This window comes from Bactrocera oleae, chromosome 6 (assembly GCF_042242935.1).
Source record: "Bactrocera oleae isolate idBacOlea1 chromosome 6, idBacOlea1, whole genome shotgun sequence".
In the NCBI taxonomy this organism is placed as follows: domain Eukaryota; kingdom Metazoa; phylum Arthropoda; class Insecta; order Diptera; family Tephritidae; genus Bactrocera; species Bactrocera oleae.
This window is the reverse complement of record NC_091540.1, coordinates 54,212,264-54,235,917: the sequence shown is the minus strand read 5'-3', so window position 1 is coordinate 54,235,917 and position 23,654 is coordinate 54,212,264. Positions and strand designations below refer to the sequence as shown.

The window sequence follows — 23,654 nt, the reverse complement described above, 5'->3', positions numbered from 1 at the left end:
TATATTTTAAAGTACGAAAGTGTATTTATTTATAATATTTTAATAAGAATATATGGCTTTAATGGAAATTAGTTCAGAGCAGAAGTAAAAAATAAGCCTAGCTGATCAGTGATGAATCTTAAGGAACATAATAAAAGGTATCCTTCTGAGAAATTATTGTAATAGGTTTATACGAATTAAAGCTTGCTCTTTAGCCCTTAAGCTTTTGCAGTGACTCATAAATACTGAGCCGTTTTAGTATATTAAATCGAATATGGACCTCAGACTTGAACATTTATGAATCTTTACAGTTAGTTCGAGTCCTAAGGATGGAAGTATTATAACTAAGCACACATTCAAGAATTATTTACAATGGAAATAAGGTAAACGAGTGGATGAAAAGAAATTTCATCTAAGGAACTGAGGATATCTCTAGAAAATTGGTTGTGTAATGGCTAAAGAAAATATAAGCGACGGCTATGTGTCTCGTGAACGGGAAAGTATTTATAAGTATGACACAAATAAGACTATTTTTTATAGTAAGGGTCTTGCAACATTTTTCTGCGCTTTTTGCCCTCTAAAGAAGGAAAAATATTGGGCCTAGAAGTTTTGGGTCGATTTAAATAAAAAAATTTTAATACCAATATTTCAACTATGAAATTTATGGGATTCAAAATGATATCATATGAGAAACAGAAACGCCTGTGATCATAAATTTAAATAGTTAAAATCGTCCTCTTTTTGAATATGTTCTTATAAGGGACTGATACATATATCATTTATCCCACTTAATTAAGGGGTACACCTAGAGTGACAGCTTAAATGAGGCATTTTGTCAGAATTAAAAATCAGCGACTTTCTCAAATGTTTTAAAACTTTTAAATATTTTAAGAATTTACAGTACAAAGAAAAATATATAAATTAAAAAGGTCCTCCATTGCTGTTCGGATTTCGGCCTTCTCTGTGGTAAAAATATCTACCATTGTCCGAACAATTAATTACCGTCAAAACAAACAAAAAATATAATTAAAAGTTGACAAATTTATGGTGTTTTAATAAAAAGTTAAATTTTCCTAATAATTTTGGTCGTTTTTTGCCTAATTCGATTTTTGATCAAATCAAGGTAGGTCATTGTATAGAGAACTACAAGTATTATTTACAGAACTTGAAAAAACTTTATAGTGATCATAATACAGGTATAACTCATCGTAATATTAAAAACAATAATTTTTTTCTTTAAATTTCAGATTACGTGTGCCCTTGTATGAGGTGTTAAAGTGTCATCGCAAGTGGAATGGATTTGAAAAATACTGTTACATGGGAGGAATGAATATTTGAAGAGTGGCATAAGTTAACGGATGTAACCATTTCAACAAAACTTTATCGATCGGTTCTATGCAAATAGTTATAGAAATTTTCCTATTTTTTTCTGATTTTTTTTTTTTAATTTTTTTTCATTAGATACATAATTTAATCATTTAATTAATAGAATTTTATCGCTTCTTCTCTACTATTACTTAAATATCACTATTTTCTCTTCGCCATCACTGTATTAGCCAACAAAACTCATTTTTACAAGCATTTTGCTCGAACTCAAACAACCGACACGAACATATCGAGCGAACAGCACCACCCAACATGAAAAACGAACTTGTGCGAAGCGAGCAGCTAACAAGTTGTTCGATACCGTCTGCAACGAACATTTCTCACAATTCTCGCCTTTCAAACGCTATACGTACCCGAGTTGTCGGAGTGTTCGGACGTACATAATAGAGAAGGTGTATATTTAACGCGTGTAAACCGATTCATTACAGTAGAGAAAAAATAATAGAGTTAATAAAGCTAAAAAGAAATACCGTGCAATAGTCTTATAGCTAACAAATGAAGTGCCGAAAGCGCTGTGAAACGCGCAAAATTTATAATTAAACGCAATTGGAGAAGCAAAGAAAAATATTAGTGTTACAAAAATAAATGAAATAAGCAACAACAGAATCAATGCATGAAATATAAGCGAAAAAACACGAAGTGAGTAAATAAAATCTAAGAAGCGCAGTGACGAGCGGCTGCCAGTGAAGAGTGCATTTGAAGGCGAGCAAAAAATAAAAGTTCAGAAGTAATTGATGAAAAAATTATTATTATATATGTGTCTAATAGTGATTGTTGATTGGAAGAGTGTGTGCTATTAACGGTGCAGAGTTCAGCCTTATTTAAATTTGTTAAAATTATTAATTTCACGTTACAACGCGGTGTTTTGTTGCTGTATTTTATATTTTTGTAAAGTGCAGCAGTGTCCTCAGTGTTGGCATCGTCTTCACCAGCTTCATTGACCTTAAATATTATGTGTTTTTGTTAGCGCGTTGTGTTGTTGCGGTCTAGTGGACGATTATGTCACTCTTCTCTTAAGCGTTTGCAGTGTTCTTGCGAGCGAGCGCATAATAATAGTCAAAGCAGGCAAGCAAATAAAAAATAAAATAGCCAAAACAGAGCAGGCGATAAATGATTGCGCGCTGTCAGAACAGCAAAAACAACAACAAAACCAACAAACTGAAACTTATATGCGCTGTTGCTAACAAGCATTTAATAGCTGCCAGTAGTCGTGTAAAATTTGTGTTTTTGTATAAGTTTAATTGAATGTCATTAAAAGTGTGTGCGTGGAGTGAGAACAAGTGATTCACAAACAAAAATCAGCTGCTGGGCATTAGAGGCATCAAAACGGTATATCACCGCGCGCTATTAAAGCGTTGGCAAGAAAAGCAGACAAAATTAAATATTCTATTTAGATTCTGCAAGCGTTTCGCCTAATGTATACCTTCGCACATTAAGCGCGCCAGCACACACGCATCTACGCGCGCTCGTATACAGCGCGCAGTGTAGCTAACGCGTCGCGCGGATAGCCAAAGAAACGTGCCAAACAAAGCAAACTGCAAAAAATAGACAATCAGTCAACAGCGCTACGAACCAGTGCAAATAAATAGAAAGAAAGGCGACTGCGCTGCTTGTTTACCGTTCATACGCTTAAGCTTCGCGTTACGCCGCAGCCTATACCTGTGCCGCTTGCGCGCAGTCAAGCAGATAAACAATCTTATGAGCGATTTTTGCACCATTGCCTAAACGCGTTCCTTGCTTTTATATTTTCTGTTCGGTTTGTCGGTCGCATTAAATCGCCGCGTAATAGTCGTGTCTTTCTGGCAGATTCTGAACGCGATGATCAAATTGAATTAGACGCACACGTATGTAAATAAATGTGTGTTGGCGGAAAGAAAGTACGGTAGAAAGACAGATAGTGTTAGCAGCGCTGCGCGGTGGAAAAAGCGACAGGCGCGTTGTTAAAAGCTCGAGCGCTTGGTCAATTGGACGTGCACGATTAGCGCGCTATTGTGTGGGACGCTTGGCGGTAAACCGAGACCGCAAATATCAGAGCAAGCAAATAAAGGCGCGATTAAAAAAAAATCGCTTCTATATATAATATTTCAAGGCAGTGAATTGTAATTCTTCGCAAGCAGAAATTACCGCATTACCGCACTGTGACCGTTTCAGCTAAATTTAGTTAACTATTGACAATCGTGTACTTAAGCGTTTCGATTGTGTGACACACAACGCGACAACCTGTCAGCAGCGTGACTTTCATTGTTGGCCGAGCGATTGCAATAAGTGAGAGTCAGCTGTTTATAAAACATATAAACAAATACACTTACAAACAATAGATTCATTTATGCAAAGCATGAATACATTTGTGAGACGTGCAACCGCAGGTGGCAAGTTGTGATATAAAGAATACGCGTAGTTATTTTAGGGAAAAAAGTTATATCTGTTGTTGTAACGCTATTTTTTGTTGTGAATATATTTTTTATATTGTAATACATAATATAAATACGCTAAATACATATGTAGTATATACTTGTATACCACATATAACCATTTCATCGGCATTCGTGCAAAATCAAAGTGTCTCATTGTGAAATTAAATTCTAATTAAATCGATTAATTGCCCAAAAAGTCGTCTTACGCACACATTTTTTAAAACCGGTTATTTCATTTTTGTTATTGTTATTGGTTTTTTTACAGTTTTGTGTTATGTATTTTCGATTAGCGGCGCAACACAAAGGCGACGCGTTGTGTTAATTATTTGCATAGTGTTATCTCAAAAGCGTGTTGCCGACGACAGTACAACAACAATAAATAAAAAAAATTACAACAAAAATATAATCAAGAAATTACAACAACATTCAGAATAATTAACGCGCATTAAAAATAAGTTAAATATCGCCTGTCAGGCGATTATAACACGCATTAAGCCATATTAAGCGCTTTAAAGCCATACAACAACAACAACAGTAAGCAAGCAAAAAGTCTAGATTTGTTGTTTTAATTGCACATACACACACCTACACACTCGCACGCGCAAGTATGGCCCACGCCATCGAAATTGCCGGCAAACGGAACGCCCCAAAGTCAACAACAGCAGCAACAGCAAATAAAAAGCAACAACTACGCCGACTATTTATGCTGTTGCAAGTTTGCATTGCAGTCTTAGTGGCCAGCAGTTGTTTGACATTGCCAACGGCGGCCAACGCGAAACATCTCGACGCTCATCATTTTCATGCTCATCACGAGCAACAACAACAGCAGCATGCACATCACAGGCGCCGCTTGCAACGCGATTCGACCAGCAAAATTTTAAACACACGCGAACAGTGCAAAAGCGTGCGGGATTACTTCGAGACGATCGACATTAAGCTGAGTGGCAACTTTGAGGAAAAAGGTGAGTGAGAAACGAAAAGAATATTTTTTGTTGCTTTTTTTATTTTAGTTTTGGTTTTGTAAAGTATGTAAGCTGCTCAACTCACTAAGTAAGTCAGACGGACAGCCAGTGTGTGAGGCAAGCAGCGCTTATTACCGCCACAGCTACAAACTTTAGCTAATGACTTGGAATAAGACGCGGCAAGTGTGTTCACTGTAGTTTGTGTGTGGGTGTAATCGATGTGGTTGTACCATTAAAGTGCATTTAATGAAATGTCAATGAAAAGTTTTCACTTTGAAAGTTGAGTTGATTTTTGGTTTGCGCCAATGAAGTGGCAAGGAGACACACAACTTAAGCTTAGCCACAGTGTCCACAAAAGCGGCAAGTTTCCTAAAATAATTCATTATAAAAAATAAACCAAAAAATATACAAAACTACTACGAAAATGTTAAAGAAACCAAAAATCATAATAAAAATAAATAAATTCCAAGTTTACATTACCTTCAACAGTGCAACACTCAAAGGAAGCATGTTGCTGACATTAAATGGCATAAAGTAAGGAAATAAGCGAAAAACAGGGAAAAAATTTTAAAACTTAAAACTGGTTGCGCTTCAGTGCATGCACTTCAGAGCCTGGTGCGAAAGCAAAGCAAACTCGCTGCTTTGGTGGCAAGTTGCAAAGGCAATTCAGCTTTGTGCGTTTAAACAATTTCTCGCAAAGGAAGTAAGCGCGCGGGCAATAATGTTTGCGCGTTGGTGACCCACCTTTGGTGTAGCGTACTGGGGACAGTTAGTTGGAAGCAAATAAAACAACGAAGCGTCTATAAAAGTTAAGCAAATAAAAAATTCCGCTTGCTTTGAGTTGCTTTTAGACGATATGAGAGTTTTTCGTTTGAGTTAACGGCAAATATAGTCAACCTATTTTGGTTATATATAGTACATATGTACCAAGAAAGCTTAGGATGGATACAGAGGAAGATAATAAAGGCAAAGTTAGTTATTTGATAGAGTTTAAAAGCTGTGTAAGTACATTTTGTTTGAACGGTCAGATTTCTCAAATGAAAGTTACAGAGAGCTTTTAAATCAAAAAACCTAAAGGCTGGTATATGGCATGTATGTAAGATGGAGTATCTGTTTTCTTTAATTTTGAACTGAAAAGTGTCGAATGCCCAGAAAAGGGAAAATAATGCGAAAGCTCTTTGGACAATATATAGAGTCGAATTGATTTCTGAAAACTCTATACGCTAGAGTTTATATAATCACTCAGGAATTATCAAAAGCTTTATTCTGCTTATCAAATACAAGAAACAATCTCAAGCTCAAAATAGCGAAAAAAATTTTTTTTTTTTAATTATACCTACTACTGAATAATGCAAAACCAATGTAAAGACGTTGAAAGCTTTAAAAACGGAAAATGCGATGAAAGCTCTATAACAGAAACTTTTAAAAGCTTTTATCTTATCTTACGTGTTACAAAATGCATTAGAGCTCCAAACGTATGATGAGATTGCTCATTACACGACCTTCGCACTAATTCGTACTAATCCTTAATGAACTTCAGTTTGTCACCTAAACAATTACTAACATAACCTTCTTAACTACAGCGGTTCTTCATTTTCGAGTTTTTCCTTACTTTTGTTTTTTTGGCATCACTGTCAAGGACATCGTCGAAACACGTGTACCCACTGCAAACACACATACAAACATACATTTGCACCAACTGTGCCAAACAACAAATTCTAGGTACTTAAAAAGTTCATCAAGGATACGATACTTACTAACAAGTAGCGGAATGCCAATGTGCGTTTCGACATGTCTTACGAGTTGATAGGGTGAATAATAACTGAATAAGAATAAGTAGAGAAGGAGGAAAAACAAAAACGCGTCGAAAGTTGTTAACAATGAGTAAAAGTTGTAAAACTTCGATAAAATTTGCTATTGATGTCAATTGTTAGTGTTTGCCTAATGGTTGTTGTTGCGCTATTCAACATTCTCACACAAACGACAGTCATTGCGAAGGTCAGGTCGAGTCAATCGTAGATGCGTAAATCACTAGCAAGAATTCCGATAAATCGAAAATAACAACAATAAAAACCTCAGTGGACTCACCCGTAAGTGCTTGATACACAAAGCATAGTAATAAAAAGCACTACAAACTAGGGAAATTGGCTTGAAAAGTTTTGCCTCAACGGGCGAAAGCTCAGTCGAATCGAAAAAGACAAAACAAATGCCTGGCAGCTGTTGGATATTGTCGCTTTCATAAAGTTTTATTTGTGTCCAGACATTTTATTTTACTGGATTTTTTATATTTAAATTGGATAAAGTTTTCCGTTTGGAATATGTGAAAAATTAACACCCATTTATGTGTTATAGAAAAAATTAAAAGAATGATTTTCACATTTAGTGTTTAAAAAGGCGGGGAAATTGTGGCCGATACTAGTTATTGTGTGGTCGAATCAATATTTACAGTTAAATTACGTTGTTGCGAGCAAAAACTGATTGATAAATGCGGTTGGAAAAGTTGTCGGTAAAAATACTAACAACTAAAAGCTTAATTAATATTTCCAAAAAATCAATTAATATTTACGGCGAGGCAATAGTTAGGCGCTGTATAGGGGTTTTTAATACGGAGAAATATATTCTGCTACCACAAGCAATATAAAAATTATATGTAGATGTGGAGATTTATTTTAATCATGATTTATAGTGAGCTCATTTGAAGATATCGCCTGATTTGGTATGAATATCAAATTTATAAATTTTAGCAAGTCTGTTTAACCCCCAGGGAACGGTACATGGTAGAAGTAATTTGTTTTTATTGACGGCCTTATTTTCGTTGCTCACATATATGTTCTGAATCTAGAATCTGGGTCTGCAAAAGCTCTCCATTATTAGCTTACCTTGGTTATCTAAACAAAGTTAAGGTTATACCTTTATACTTATCTCCAAGCTGTCTAACAATAATAACAATTTGATCAAAAAATATAGGAATTAATTAATGAGTCTTGAGTGTCAGCATCGGCAAAGACCTTTGACATTCTCTTATAGCCTCGGTAGATATCCATCTGGATCAGCGTATTAATCTAAACTTTTTCTCCACCACTAAAAAATACTTCCAAGGACAGAAGATTGATTCAGTAATGATGCAGAGCCCAATTCATTTAAATTCTGGTAATTTCAAAAACATGGTATAATTATTCTCACTTCACTATTAATTTACAGAGTCCAAGATTTCTGTATGTAATTTTTTTCAACTGGCGAAAATACTGAGATCTGAAAATTTTTTCTGATATTTTCTCGCCAGATACTTGTATTACTTACTCCAACAAGTTTTAGAGACTTGTATTGGAGAAGGTGAATGTTGAAGATATCGTCTGCGAAAAAAAAACAGAAACATTACCTTTTCTGTAATATTTAATTAAATCTAAATAATTTTAGTTCAAACATCTTACTTAAGCCACACTCAAACATTTCTTTCAAACTAATTGAACCTGTTACATCTACACTTAAACCGCAAAGCAGTTAATAAATTTCCAATGGCGGGCAAAATGCTATTTGCAACTAATTTTCCATGAACTATTGAATTATTCACGAACCGGCTGGCGTTCCATGACTCGAAAATGCGGCAATTGACGCCATCGCTAATGACACGGTGACGTGAGCACGGCATGCTGGAGAAAAACGTGTGTGAAAAGCCACATGGCAGGTGACACAGACAAACGGTTGGACGGATAGCATTGGTTAATAGCAAGCAAAACAAAAGTTTATCGTGACAAAACACAAAATAAAACTAAAAACAAAAAATTACCAAAACGAGAAAAAAATGACACAACAAAATTTATGAGAAAAAAAAACAGAGCAGACAAACACGATAAGTTTATGACAGCCTCTATAGAATATGCATAAACTAACTGGCGGCGTCATGACTAAATTACTTAAATGTAGTTAGTTAATGATTTATGCCACAAAATTACTCGCAAGTAACTGAAGATGGGATGAATTAAGTAAACAAGTTTCTTAACTACATAGAGTTGCTAAGGCGATAAAAGGTGTCTAATTTAAATAAATTCTTATTAAATATTTTTTATAAAATACAATTTTTGTTGCGAAAAAATAATATTTAAGAATAAAATTAACAACCATAATTTATTTAGCAATTGTCAGCTGTGTCAAAAGCATTATTTTACAGACGTTTTGGTTTCGCGCCGTCGTGAAGTGACAGCGTAAGTCAGCGAAAGTCGCAAACCCAATCGAGCTGAAAAGCATCAATGACAACTTAGCACACTTTGGGGAAAGTAAAATTATTAGAAAGTTACATTTTTTTGTTGGAGTTAACTTGCGAAAGTTATTGTTTGTGGCACGAATGATGGATTGTGTGACATATTGCTTAGTATAAACTTGCTCGCTTCTCAATAAATGTAGGAGAGTTAAATTAAAACGAGCATGTTGATACCTTCTTCCTGTATATTTTTTTTATCCAAGTTGTTTGTTCGATTCGACAATTTGTTGTTGTGGAGAGACGAATATGCCTAATATTTAGCTCATTAGTAATACATGAGTACAAGTATACATATACAATATAAATGTAAATATGTATAATGATTATCTTTAAAAAGTTGTCGCTTTTATTGAAAAACAACTGTAATGTACTCTGAATCTACTACTACTTACCTTTTTGTATTTGAAAAAAACAAAAGAAAATCCCTACAAGCTTTTAAGCAACTTTTTCCAATAGGGCCACCACTGACCATTTGCGCATATTTAAATATATTCAGTCGTGATTTGGCTGTCGTGTCAGTGTTATATTTCATTTATCTGACTAAAGCTGTCAAATATTCGAGATTAATGAACAATTTTATGCTTGTACACTTCAGTAATTCATATCTAATGCGAATGACGAGCAAGCTGCAGCACTCACTCTACAGCGGCACAATAGTCGATATACATAAATATATAGCACATAATTATTTATATATGAGTATAATGTATGTACATATGTGTATATGTTAACAGATGTGGGACCAGCTAACACCCATTGAAGCAGACTAGCTGAAAAGGTGTTGAAGAACAAAAAAGTATTCAAGATAACGCAGCGTTAATTAACAAATTGAGGATTAGGGAAGAAATCTCCAAAAATGAACGAAAACTTGGTTGCCTGCCTTATTCGGGAAGATAGGAGTGTTTGTGGATTTTTTTTAAGATTTTGATTAAGGTTTTTCTCAGGTTTTAAAGAAACTTTAGACCAATTATTTGTTATTACTAATGTTTTTGATTGGAAAGAGTCAATCAATCAATCTAACAGCTAACAAAAACTGTTATTATTTTCAATCTAAATATTTATTCCACGAAATATTGCACTTGTTGTGCTGAGCTATATTAACCAACATCACATGCCTCATCATTCTACTCCTTCTGAAGCATCCCTGACACATGCTGTAACCATGTAACTATGTCCATTAAGACGGACTTTTTATATTATTTATTTAAAATCAAATTAAAGAGCTTTTTGCTTTCAATAAACATTCAAAATATGAGCACAAGCACAGGAAGAATACAAAAAATTGTTATAAGCTAGCAATAAGTTGACAATTAATGAAATGAATTATTGAAAAAACTCTAGTAAAAGTTCAGGTGTCTGAAGAAAAAGTGCTATAAGTTGAGGTATAATGGTGGCTCCCGATTGTGTTATATACAAATTCTGAAAATCAGGATATCAATCCGTGTTGTAGGTCACGTATAAGACACTCAGGTAATGAAAGCTCTTATAAAAGTGCAGCTATCTAAAGCAAAATGCGTAAGTTGATGAAAATCGTTTGTTTATACCCGTACTATACAAAAAGAAAACTTTCTTGTGAAGTCTAATATCCATCCGAAAGCTCTAGTAAAGGTTCAGAAATCCCGTTATCGTTGTTTTTGTAGCCGCAGAAAACATTCTCAAAATAATTTTGCCGTCGAGTCTACAGTCCTTTGGTCGTGCAAAATTCGGAACCCGTTCTGGTTACGTAGATCCGACTATAATATAAACGGTTTTTTTTTTCCTTTACTCGAGTTCCTCACTTTGCTACCATCTCCTTTATTCATTTGTTGTGTATATAATAATTATGCGGGAGGGTTGAGAGTTGAATGACTCAGAATATGTATTTCATCGTTACGAGCGATTTTCTTTCAACATGTGATCAAAGTTTATATGATGTCACTTTCGGATTTGCCGCACAGGCAAGCGAGCTGATTCCATCACTAACACAGTATTCAATCTTTCTGTCTTACCCGCGCGCTCTACTCGCTTCCATCTTCTGTGTTCTTCGTGTTCATCTGACGGCTCGCAACTATTTCAAAGTTATCAAATACGCTAAGCAGCTGCCAAACGATATTTACTTGATTTGTTTAGTTGTTGTAGTTGTTATTTTTGGTTGGTACGATTGACGTAGGAGCACTAGTCGGTGGCGCAGATTCATTTTTGCAGTGTCAAAGACTTTTCTAATCCATTTGATGGTGCCTGCTCGTGCCTCTGGCGCTTGCTATTTTTGTTGTACAAGTATTCTTTACCTGCTTTTCATCATTGTCTTCTTTCGCTTTATCTTTTGTGCGTTGTGCGAGCTAATTGCGCATGAACGGTTGCTTGTTTAAAACAGCCGATATCCGCCAGTCAAGGTCGCCCTATAAAGCTATCAATTATAATTATTTCGTAGTTAATTGTGTGCGGTGCGAGTGTGTATACTGTGTTTGTTGGGTTCTTTGTTGTGTATTCGCGATGTTCTGAAATATTTTTGTAATTAAAGGGAAGGGATTGTACAAGGAAAATTAACTATGGTCTTTTAGGTTTAGGCTAGATTAAAGGAAGATATGTGTACATACTTACAAATATATGTATAGATGGCGTAAGGTCAAATCAGATTAAATTATTTCATTATTATACATTGTAGGAGTAAATTTAAGTACAATTATGTATGTATAATTAATGGGGTATGCATGACATGGCGTTTCTCCACTTAAAGTGAGCTATTCACAAATCTCCTCTTTATAAGTTCATCTTTTGTTATATGTTACTTACTTCGAATCGAGTTATACCACTAATGACATAAATATACCAAGCGCACTTTTGTTTTTTTCATGGATGCTAGAATAAGTATCTTCCCTATATTAGTTTTTCAACATCCTCTTAGTATATACACTAGGGATTTCTTGAATAAAAACAAGACTGAAAATAATAATTTTTTAACTGTTTCTCGAACGTACTGTTTGTTGAACGCACTAAAAACAATTGCTTTTTCAAAGCTAGGAAATGTATGAACCGAAAAATTCGAAATCAGTTTACCTTTGCCAAACTCTCAAAAGCATTTTTACTTTCTTTTACAGAAATTTTGGTTTCGAAATTTCATGTAGATTTGTTAGAAAGCTCGATGCTCTCAACGAGTTTCTCCTTAGTTTACAGTCATAATTCGAGTAATCTTCTCATATGTTTATATCAATTCCACGAGATATGCCCGAAATGTTTATACTGAAGAAGAACTGTTTTGAATTTGAATTTTTGTTGGTTTCAAAAGTGGCTTCAAAGGCGGTAAGAAGCGGATATCTTTAAAACCGCAAAATCTTTCAATTGATGTTAGGACAGGAGATAAATACGTTGATGAACTGGTTTTGAGTATATACTTGTAAATACCAAATTTCGAATTGTTTTTTGAGATACTTGAATTTGGTTTGTCTTTTTACAAACTGAACCTAAGGAAATATTGCTTTGTATCTAAGTCTTCTGTCTTAATCAAAATGTTCAGTAATTGCGCTTTAATAACTGAGAATCGCTTTTGAATTACTTAAGCAGACTCTCGTAAGCGTTTAAAATCATTCTACGTTTTAGGTAATTATGATTTGGTTTGTCAACAGCATAGTGGAATATGGTGAAAAGCTAGTGTAAAACTATTTTGGTGAAGCTTTTATGTTTTTAATGAGCGTTTACCCTGATATTTGGAGGAGTTTAAAGGATTCATTTCTCACCAGGAGTTTGAAAATTTAAAACGATATTAAATATATTTTCCGATGATTTACAATTTATAAAATCGTGATTTATTATTTTCTTACGTTTTTTTTTTTTTGAATAAGGCACTATCGATTTCCATGGGAAGAACCGTAGCCTTCTAAACTGATGTAAAGCTTTAGTGTTTATGGATTTATAAAATTTCAACAACATTTGTGAATTGCGACAACGGCATTGAAAACAACAACAACCAAATCTTAATTTATACGCTTCACTCTCTTAAGATTGATATAAATTATAAGCTAAGACTTCTTCGCCCTATTTCCGCTCATTTTATCCTTCACGCTGAACTTAAAGTCTGTTTCTCAAGTAATATTCCATTTAACTTATGGAGTTTACACGCACATATTTATAAATATATAAGCATATACAAGTATACATATAGGATATTTGAACACTAGCGCCAGTAATTGTCCCTCTAGCAGTTGTCGGAAGCAGGGCATTGTTATTGTTTTGCCACAAAAAAAAAACTCCTACAAATATGAATTTCAACACTTATTTGTATGATTACATACATATATATATATATATATATATTCGTATATATAAAATAATGGCAATTGCTAATGGGAACGAAGTTGGTAGGGAAAATGTGTCTGTGTAGGTGTTTCTTCACATCTTCCCGAATTGTGTTTTCAACAAAAAAATTTTAATGAAATAAAAACACTAAATGTAGATTCGTACTTATTTGTTCTTGTTGTTTGCCTCCGAGTCAACTTCAACTGCAGCAGTCAAGTATTGCTATGTCGCCTGTATCTGTTTCTGTATTTTGTACCTTACATCCGTATAATCGCTTAGCACTGTGGCAACTCACTTTCAGGTCTCCAAGGTGTTCTTCACTGTGGACCACTGTGCCCTGATGCTTTTCTGTCTCGTGTAGTTATCGGATAGTTAAGCAGCCAAGAACTTTTCAACTTAAGCTGCTTATACCGCACATGCACAAACACACAAACATAACTATAAGTCCATGCATAAGTACAAATTCGGTTATGTGGCATACACAAAAACCAAAAACAAACAATCAACTAAAGCAAATGCTTTTCAGCATCCAGTCGCTACTTAATTTTATAGTGTTGACAAGTGTACTGAACGGTTTGGGCTTCTTCTTCTTCCTCTACCGTCTCTCGCTCTATTTTGGCTAAGTCTCCTCCGAGCATGGAGCACTAATGCCACTGCCTCGACAGCTGAGTGCTTTTAAGCTTGTTTGAATACTTGTTTACGGATATATTGGCATGTGTTTGCTTTTCCGCTAGTTGAAATCATTTTGTATTGTTGTTGATTTCTTTCCTTACAAAAATATTCTGAATATTTGTCTTCTAAGTAGAACATATAAGTTTTTGTCAAATTTTTGTTATTCTTTAATATCGTTAAATTCTCAGGGTCTCTATGACGCAAGTAGCGCACAAGAACACAAAGAAAATTGGCTGTTATAATAACAATTCATCATTACTTTCATTGTTCACTTGGTGCAAGGCAATCATCGAGTTCTGGCTCATATGGTCTATAGGATCTAACTTTTTGTTGCTGTTTTTGGGCGGTTTTTGGTGAACTCTTGTAGGAGAACAAATGATACTAAGTAATTATCGCAATAGAAAACGAAAATAATCGTTTATATAGATCTTAAAAAACGCCTATATTCTAAACAATCTAAGCAAGTTTTAATTGATTATATCAGACATATCAATTATTAAGAATTATTCCTTAATGGGCCCTTTTTGTTTCTATTTTTAATGTACCACTTGATTTTATCCGATAAGTGGACATATCAAAACTTCTGGGATCGTACCAAAAGCTTTTCGGTAATGTAGTCCCGACTGCTGTGGGAACGGTTCTTGTAAGCCCCCTTCATAAATTCATAAATTTTGTATTGCGCTAGTACTATCGGAATTTTAAGAAATACAATTTAGCAATCTTATAAGTTTCAAAAACTTACAGTTGCTTTCCACATCCACTTAAAGAGCCTTTTATGACCATCTTAATCTCTAAATGACTTTTAGGAAGACTTTTATCTTTTTCAAAAATTTTTGAACACATAAATTTGGATGTCTCGACATAATAATCACGCGCATGCCTGAAAAAAATATGTAACTGTGTAACTGAATCGGTTTCTGAACTGGATCTGGTCGGTCGTGACGACCTCCTGAGCATATTTATGAGGCATTCAAGAAACAAGTGTAGTCGAAAATAAAATATTTTACAGATACGTAAGTAGTTAACATGTGCTACTGGTTCATTCACTTACTGAAACAGCTTTTAGATCAACATATATTTCTTGTTGTTGTTTTTTCTCCATCATTCATGCGAATCGCGCTGAAACTTTGCTTAATTTTTACATGAGAACACAAAGCGATGCGTAAAAAAATATATAAGAATACATTCATTCATATATATACAAGTATTTGTCTATGAGGCTATGTATTTACTGCCATCAGGCATGTAAGGAAGCATAGATGTTATCCACACGCTGACTCCTTCACAAACTTATCTTCATCTGCAAATGTACATATGTAAATATATATTGTATACCATAAATGTATGTACGTACATATATACCTATGTATGTATGTCCACCACCTAGGTATGCCGCGCAGCGTGTGACGGTTTGTATTTCCTTTGCCTGGCCGTCACCGACGACACAAACACCACTGAGAAAATAATGTTAATTAAATTGTTAATGTATAAAATTGTAATTATTTTAATTGAAATGAATGAAACAGATGAGAAGGCAAAGCAAGAACAGAAATTACAGATGGCAAAGTACATAATATAAAGTATGTGTAAGAATGAAAACAACAACGATTGAAACAAAGCAATGGACAAAGTGATGACATCAGTTTTTGGTAAATGGAAGTAACAGCTTAGAGGCAGCAGCAGCCAAAATATTGGGTAATAAAAACATATCTAAATATATATGTATATACATATCTATAAACATTTTCAAAAATTGGAGAAAATGCGAATAAACAGCGATATGTAAACCCATCTACATATACATATATCAATATGACCTCATATAAATAGCCCATAATTATACTTCTGCATATTTGTATTTGTATCTGGACTTAATAAAAGAAAAATAGTCAATTAGCGCTACAAACCAGATGGGCAACAATAAAGAAGACTTAAATGTAATGTGTATATGTTAAGTTGAATGAAAAAGTTACTGTATATAAAATTGTACTCATGGTATATATGGTTGTATATATAGAAGTGCCGTCGAAAGAGGTCAAAGCTAAGCAGCTGTGAACGGAAATATGAGATTTGCAAGCAATCTGCTTTGAAATCAATTAATAAAAGAAATTTAAGTGTATAATTGTTAAAACTTGAGAGCCAGAAACTTAATGCAATGTTATTGCTAAGCAAATCTTGTGAGGCTAAATAAAACTAAATTTCACGAAAAATACTTCTTAAGAGCTGTTTTCAGAGAAACCTAAATTTATTGCAAAAATGCATTTTTTGAATAATTCAGAATGGCTACCAGAAAAACTTTAAGTCCATTACTGCATTATTTGCGACATAGAACTTAAAAAAATTATGCGAGCTTTTCTAAAAAAAAAAAAGTTCCAATTAAAGCAATTGAATTGAATTGAAAATTATTTGTATAACGAGTGCTTTCAATTATGTTAGGAAAGTGTATATATGTCTTTAAAGCTTTGTAAAGTTTACTGAAATCTTTTGAAAAAGAGACTTAAAGCTTTTGCAAAGCTTACTGAACATTTTATAAGAAGCTACTGAAAGCTTTTGAAGAAACTTATCGATTATTGAAATATCAGTCCAAGTTATAGGATAAAAAATCGGGAGGTACACTTAAGAAACGCAATGAATGAAATTCAAAGGTTCCAACCTTTGTACTCCTCACAGCTCTAACATAACCTGAACAGGATAAAATTCATTTACCGAAACCAAATATATATAAATATAGACAATTTCTTCTATTTGGAAAAACGTGTACTGGCGGTATACCGAATTACTCCAAAGACTAGGCTGTTTAAAATATTTTGAGCAAAAAATCATTGTTGGGGCACATGAATCACGATCTTACACCAAATTATCAAAAAAGCTAAAATATATTCCAAATAGTTAATCATTTGACCAAGCTTTCCTTGAATTACTAACAGGTTCTGGAACGACCGATTGAGTTTAGCTTATAATCACAAATGCTAAATTAAACGTAATCTAAAAATTGAAAAAACTGTTTTATTATTATTTTTTCCTTATTCAAATATTGTGGTTGCAAGAATTCAAACAGACTACTCTCCTGTAAAATCTTCTGATATTTGTTTCGTATTTTTTATCGAATTAATATAGTATATACCGTATATATTTCGCATTTCATAACCGAACTTAGTGATTTGGCAAACACCCAACAAGGAACAAAGTGCACAACAAAATAAAACCACAAAAATTCAATATCAATTTAATATTTAGGCAAATAAGAGACTGCACACTGGAGCCTAACGACAATCTTATCGCAAGCACGCAGACAAATTTTTCTATATCTTCATGTACAAATGTGTGTTGTGGTGTTTGCTTAATATCTCGTGAGTTCGCATGCGATTACGATACATCAAACAGTGTTTGCGGCACAAAGCGGATGAGGTGAGGGTGTTTTCGAGTTAGCAGGTGACTAAGTGGTCGCGTCGATACTATTACATACATATATGGATGTAAGTATGTATATTTGTATTTAATTTGCTTTACTTTCATGGTTTCAACTAGCGCTCGAAACCTTTTAGTAAAATAACTAACAACTGCAAAATACTCAAGTACTCAGTATGGGTTAAAAGTACGCATTTTTGATTAGAAAGTACTTAGTTTAGATCATAGCTAATATTTATCGATTAAAAAATGTTCAACATCGTTAAAATGTGCTTATAATCGAAGAAACTACTTCTAGTAGAGCAAGAGATTATCAATCGTCGATTAGACAATTCGCAAACATCGGCTCTAAATATTTAATTATATTATCGATAAAATATGGACTAAAGATAGAAGTCTCGATAAAAATTAATAATGCTCGATAAAAATAATAACTGATACACATTACCGAACAAAGTAATCGAATAATAAGTTATTGACGATTAACCAATTTAAAATAATCGATAACAAATAAAAGTAAGATATCCGAACTTGATTGAGTCTGGTTAAACCTAAGGTCAAAATAATGAGTTTCAATTAAAGGTTCTGATTACTGACATTAACTTGACTAAATATTTTTAAATTTCACAGAATTTATCGATAACAAGGTCAATATGCTCAGTATCAATAAAATGTACCAATCACTAATAAAAAGTATTAACTGATACTCAATACCGCAATGTCGACTAATATAATATATATTATCAGTTTCAGCAAATTTAATAATAATAATAATGTTTATCGATAACAGGGTCAAAATAATCAGCATCGATAACATGAACTAATTACTGATAAAAAGTGTAAACTTATACTCATTACCAAAATATCAACAAATATACAATATTATCAATCCTAGCGAATGTTTCGATAACAATGTCACGTTGTTAGTTTAATATTTTTATATAATTTAAAGGAAAATTTAGTTGTTGGCGCTAATAGTTTTGCGATCACGGTGTTTGGAATTTACCTACATATGCAACACCTGCAGTCGAATGAAGAGACTGTTATAGGTATGTACATACATATGTGCATATATGCCTATAAGCAATCGCTCTTATCTGTATGGCATAACTCTATAGATACGTAAATGCCACGATAAACATGTGAGTAAACAAACTCAGATACCGAAATTCCTATTGCCCACACAGGTGATGGTGCATCCATACATACATACTCGTACATATTTGTATGTATATAGGTATGTATGTACATATGCTAACGCCGGGTATTCGCCCTATGAAGCTGGAGCTGGCAGCCAGCTATCAAAGTTCTTAGGCAGTCTCTTAGTTTTATTTCATTTCTTCGTTGCTTTGTCATTTCTCTATATATGTATGACTATGTATGTCTGGATGTCTATATGTATATAAATATTTGCACAGTGGATATACCATAAATATTTGTTTATGTTCCCAAGCGGTATAAAAGTATAAGCGCAATGACAAGAAGACGCTAGAAGAAGCATTAGTGTGTGTGTGTGTGTGTTTGTGCCGCGGAGGACAGAATTGTAAATAATGAAAATGCCACCAAAGCGCAACAAATTGCTGGCATGCGAAGACAAATGCATAAATACACGTGAGTATGTATGTGTGTATGTAAATATATGCACTTGCATCTAACACTCACTGTTCGTTTGGCTGTATATGTGTGTGTTAATATGTTTATGCGGGCTAAGAGATACGAACACGCATATTTGGTATGGCTTTTAGCAGAACATTTTCACTTTACGTTTATTTATGTATTTATTTATTTTTCTGCAGTCTTCGGAGCACAGCATACGCTTGCCTCGCATTTCATAAAACTCCTTACAACAAACACACCCACATACATTTATAAATGTTAATCCACCAGCTCACTTGATTCAATATTTGACTCATATTCAAATAACACACAGCTGCGATATTCGTGAGGCAGTCAAAAATGTTACCGAATATATCTACGGTGCACAGACAACAACAACAAAAACAAATATGTTGCAATAAAGAGCGTTAAATTGTTATATAAACATTAAAATGCGCATGAAATGAGCTCAGGTGCAGCGCAAAGGCAAAGTGATAAAAGCGTGCAGTGCAACGAAAGATCGCTTCTCCTGCTGGATCTAGAGCATTTGGGTCTGGCGGCTGTTTAATGACACCTGAATATGCATTTTCTGTAAATATTCTAAGCATTTCTGAATGTTTATACAATGAATGATCTGTTTATTGCCGTAGATAAAGTTAAAGTAACAACCAATTACATACAGACATTCATTTACAAACATACATTGATATTTACTTAGTATGTAGCAATGAGCAGAAACAAAATTTGTGGAGTTTGACTTCTTGCTTTTTGAGCGGAAATTCGTAGTTAATATATGTATGTACATTAGGGTGGGTAAAAAAAAATCCGATTGTTTGTCTTTCGCTTCGTACTCTAAAACATTGGTTGCTAGACACCTCTAAGAAAGGCTTGCCAAGTATGAGTATGAGGCTCGCTATTAAAAATCTAATCCTCTGAGACATATACTCAAGCAATTTGCTAAACACGCATTGGCACTTAAAAAATATTGATTAATAGTTTACGAAAATTTAAATTTTATAGAAATACAGTATATGTATGGATAATTTCGGTAAAGTCAGATGCAATTAACAACTACACCGATTATTCCAAGCCATATGTTCTGATGTTCTGAGCTGAAATTCTTCGAACTTCCTGTTTTATGAACTACTCTTCCGTTGTAACTTGAAATATTTTTAGGTATTTGATTACTTGTGTTTTGATTACCTGAACTACTGATTACAATGCATGTAATTAGTAATCACACTGAATATTAAGTGGCATATTTTAAGATTAAAAGTTATTTAAAACCTCTAAATCTTGAAGTTATTTTTGCGTTGTAATCTAGAAACACTTCCAAGTACTCGATTAATTTCTTAGAGTTTAACAAAAATACTGATTATAAATATTTGGCAACCGTATTATTGCGTTACAAAAATTCTGTTAAGTTTTCACCTAACGAAATAACTTTAGTAACGAGTACTTTAAATTACTAAGTACTGAGTATCTTTAGTCAGTAAAAAACTATTGTATTATATAAACCATATTAAGTACTTTTAGTTATCAATATTTAAAAAAAGTACTCACCGATATAAGACAATGGATTATGTTCTCTGTCCACATCAATCATGACTAATTTAAAAGTACATACAATATTTTGAATCAATACCGAGTTATAGCACTTGCGACAGGATTAGTTTTAAGCAATAATTACTTTGTATTGACTTAATAATGGATACAATTAGTATATAACGAGCCTTTGGATTAAAACTAATTACAACGAAGCGAGCATCAGTCTTCTAGAGCAACCAAAAATATACTGAAAACGTACAGAAATGTTTAAAATAAGTACTTTTTAAGCGATATGCATTAACATAAATTATATTAATCGATATTGAGTTCTTCTTTATTATATTGAATTTGTTGTCATATTTCTATATTGAACGAATATTACTTTCTATTATACAAGTATTAGTTACTTGCTCTAAAATACTACTCTTAAGCTTCCTATAATTCATGTTTACTTCAAGAACTCATTCCTGTTGGCTATAAAATCCATACTATGGTCACACCACCCACCTCTGAAGAAGCTCTTTCAAATTTGTGTAAATAAAAAACAATAACAACTAAGACAGCTGGTAAACAAAACTACATTTTTGAAAGGCATTAAAATAACAAACTTGTAGCAAGTAGACAGACACAAACATATTTTGAAAACTAAATACGTTGAATTCTCTCAGATATAGCAGGAGCACATAAAATTAATGAAAGTGGGAGGCATTGTAAACTTAAGAAATGTGTTTATGGCAGCTTTACAGTTGAGAACAATTTAATTAAGAAAAAACATTTAAATAGAAATTTCATAAATGTTGCTACCATCGTAATACGATATTAGAATGATTGTTTTCTAAAAATTTAGACAGCTTGAAGAGAGCAAACAATGAGACTAAAACTGTTTTTAATGACTATCTTTTAAAATATTATTATTATATACCTATATAAATGATCAAGATGACGAGATGAGTTGAATTCCGAGTAACTGTCTGTTCGTCCGTCCGTGTGTCCGTCTATGCAAGCGATAAAATTAGTAAAAATTATAATATCTTGATGAAACTTCGTACACGTGGCACCTTACAGGAGGCAGTATTGCAGATGGGCGAAATCGGTACATTTTCACGCCCACAAAGTGCCCTTGAGCGAAAACAATTTCAATCAAATTTTGTGTGGTATTTATCATTACTATTACTACACTACTAAGTTGAGCGAAATCCGGTGACAACAACGCCTACTTCCGATATAAAAAATTGTTTAATTTCATTTGATTCTTTCGCTTCACAGTATACAAATCTTGCGTCAATGAAGTTATCAGCAGAAAGCTTTGCACAAATAGTACGTTCTAGGTATTTGATAAATTGTCGAAATCGGACTATAACTTGTGCTAGAAATGGGTAAAATCAGGTCAATACTTATCTTAGCCCCAATATACCTCTCGTAAATATAATATTTTCGAACTTCTAGTTGACTTTATACCGCATCTATGTAAGAAATCTTAATGAAATTCAGAAATAATCTCTTTCTAATAACAGTGTGTCCTCTTGCCTGAATGGGTCTATCCGTAAGGTTGTTTGAGGTATAAAATATTCGGTTACACTCAAACTTAGCCCTTCCTTACTTGTTAAATATATATTGGATATATACATAGTATGTACTGTATTTGTACAAAAACATATATTTTTAGAGTTTTTGAGTGTTAATTCCCCTCATTAAATTAAATCATGAACTAATCTCCCTACACATACACACACTTACGCACAATTTCCCTGAGAAGCGATTTGTCCATTCAATAAAATTCTTAATCGCATTTCTTTGTGCCAACAACAAATGCTTAAGCAGTTTAGGCTTCAATGATTTCTCACACCCGCAAGTGGCTTAAAATGGACAAAGGCAAAAACAATTATGGATAATCCGAGTTACAATAGACTAATCAATGCCACTACAAACATACATATATACACATACATACCTCTAAGACACTCATACACTCATATTTCTCACACAACGCCAGATTGATTAATTGAATCCGAAGCAATCGGGCTGAAGAATTCAAATCTGCTTTCTTTCGTTTTCTAGTTTTTTAACTTTGCAGCACAATTACACATATACATATGTAGGTACGCGTGTGTATGAATCATACCTTTAACAGGTACAATTGTGAGTCAGTGCATGTCACTGCTCTGCGCAGCTTGAGAGTGTGAGTTGGTGGGCAAAATGATGTGAGGAAAGTACGGCGATGCCATAATAATCGTGTGAAATGTAAAAGAATTTATTTAGTAATAATATTTGCGGGCCTCTTATTGGTCTTGTACATACCCATACACACACATCTCTATAAGAACTGAATTGTTTTAATAACAACAACAAAGGCAGTGAAGACCGCTGCAGCATGACCAGGCAATAGATAAAGGTAACACAGCAGCAAGAGCACCAACAACAGTAACAACAACAACAATGAAAAGTGCATTGAATAATTCATGTGAACGTAGGCGCATAGACTCATACAATACATACGCACATAATATATATTTTCTTACATACGTATGTACTAGTGTACTTCCAACCGAAAAGTCAAACATGAAATATCTTTGTGCATTAGTAAACAACAGCAGCAAAGATGTAAGAGGTGAAATAAGTGAAATGTTGGTATCATACCTGTGACAGGTTGTTTGGTCAACGCACAGTGTAGCTAACTGACAAACAAATTATATTACTATATATAAAATAAATATAAACTTAACGATTTTTAAGTAATGTATTCATATCTGTAGTTGATTAAGCGTTTCACCGTGAAACGGAGTGGGCAAAATTGACAAAAATTATTATAATTTTTTTTAATTTAAATCAAAATTTAATTAAAATATAAATAAATTAAATTATACAACTAAAAAATAAAAATATATAAAAAAGTAAAAGATATGTATTGAACGTTGTTCAAAAGTGTATATTTTTTAAATATTTAATAAATAAATGGCATTGCAGGCAGATGCGTTCTATATAAATATAACAAAAGATGTTACAAAAATTAATTTAAAATAAAAAATAGTAAAAATATATATTTAAATCAAAATATACTATAAATATTTGGTAAATAGAAATTTTTTAAAAACAAACAAATTACATATATAACAAATGTGTAATCAATTTTAAGTCAAACTTAGTTTTTAAAGAAATTTT

At 33.3% G+C, this 23,654-nt stretch overlaps 1 protein-coding gene across 8 annotated transcripts in view; it reads left to right on the top strand.

The window, feature by feature from the left end:
- dally (division abnormally delayed protein) overlaps positions 1-23,654 on the top strand; it is a 643,966-nt gene that overhangs the window by 428,931 nt on the left and 191,381 nt on the right. The window contains exons 1-2 of one of the 8 annotated variants that reach the window (XM_070111676.1): positions 1,709-2,004; positions 4,045-4,741. The exons of 3 other annotated variants lie outside the window; for them this stretch is intronic. In XM_070111676.1, coding sequence (XP_069967777.1) covers positions 4,387-4,741 — 355 coding nt within the window. In that variant the 5' untranslated portion in view covers positions 1,709-2,004; positions 4,045-4,386. Of the gene's footprint in view, positions 1-1,708; positions 2,093-3,538; positions 4,742-23,654 lie in introns of those variants that run through there. 4 more of the 8 variants (XM_070111675.1, XM_070111674.1, XM_070111677.1 and 1 more) reach the window with 4 other exon arrangements.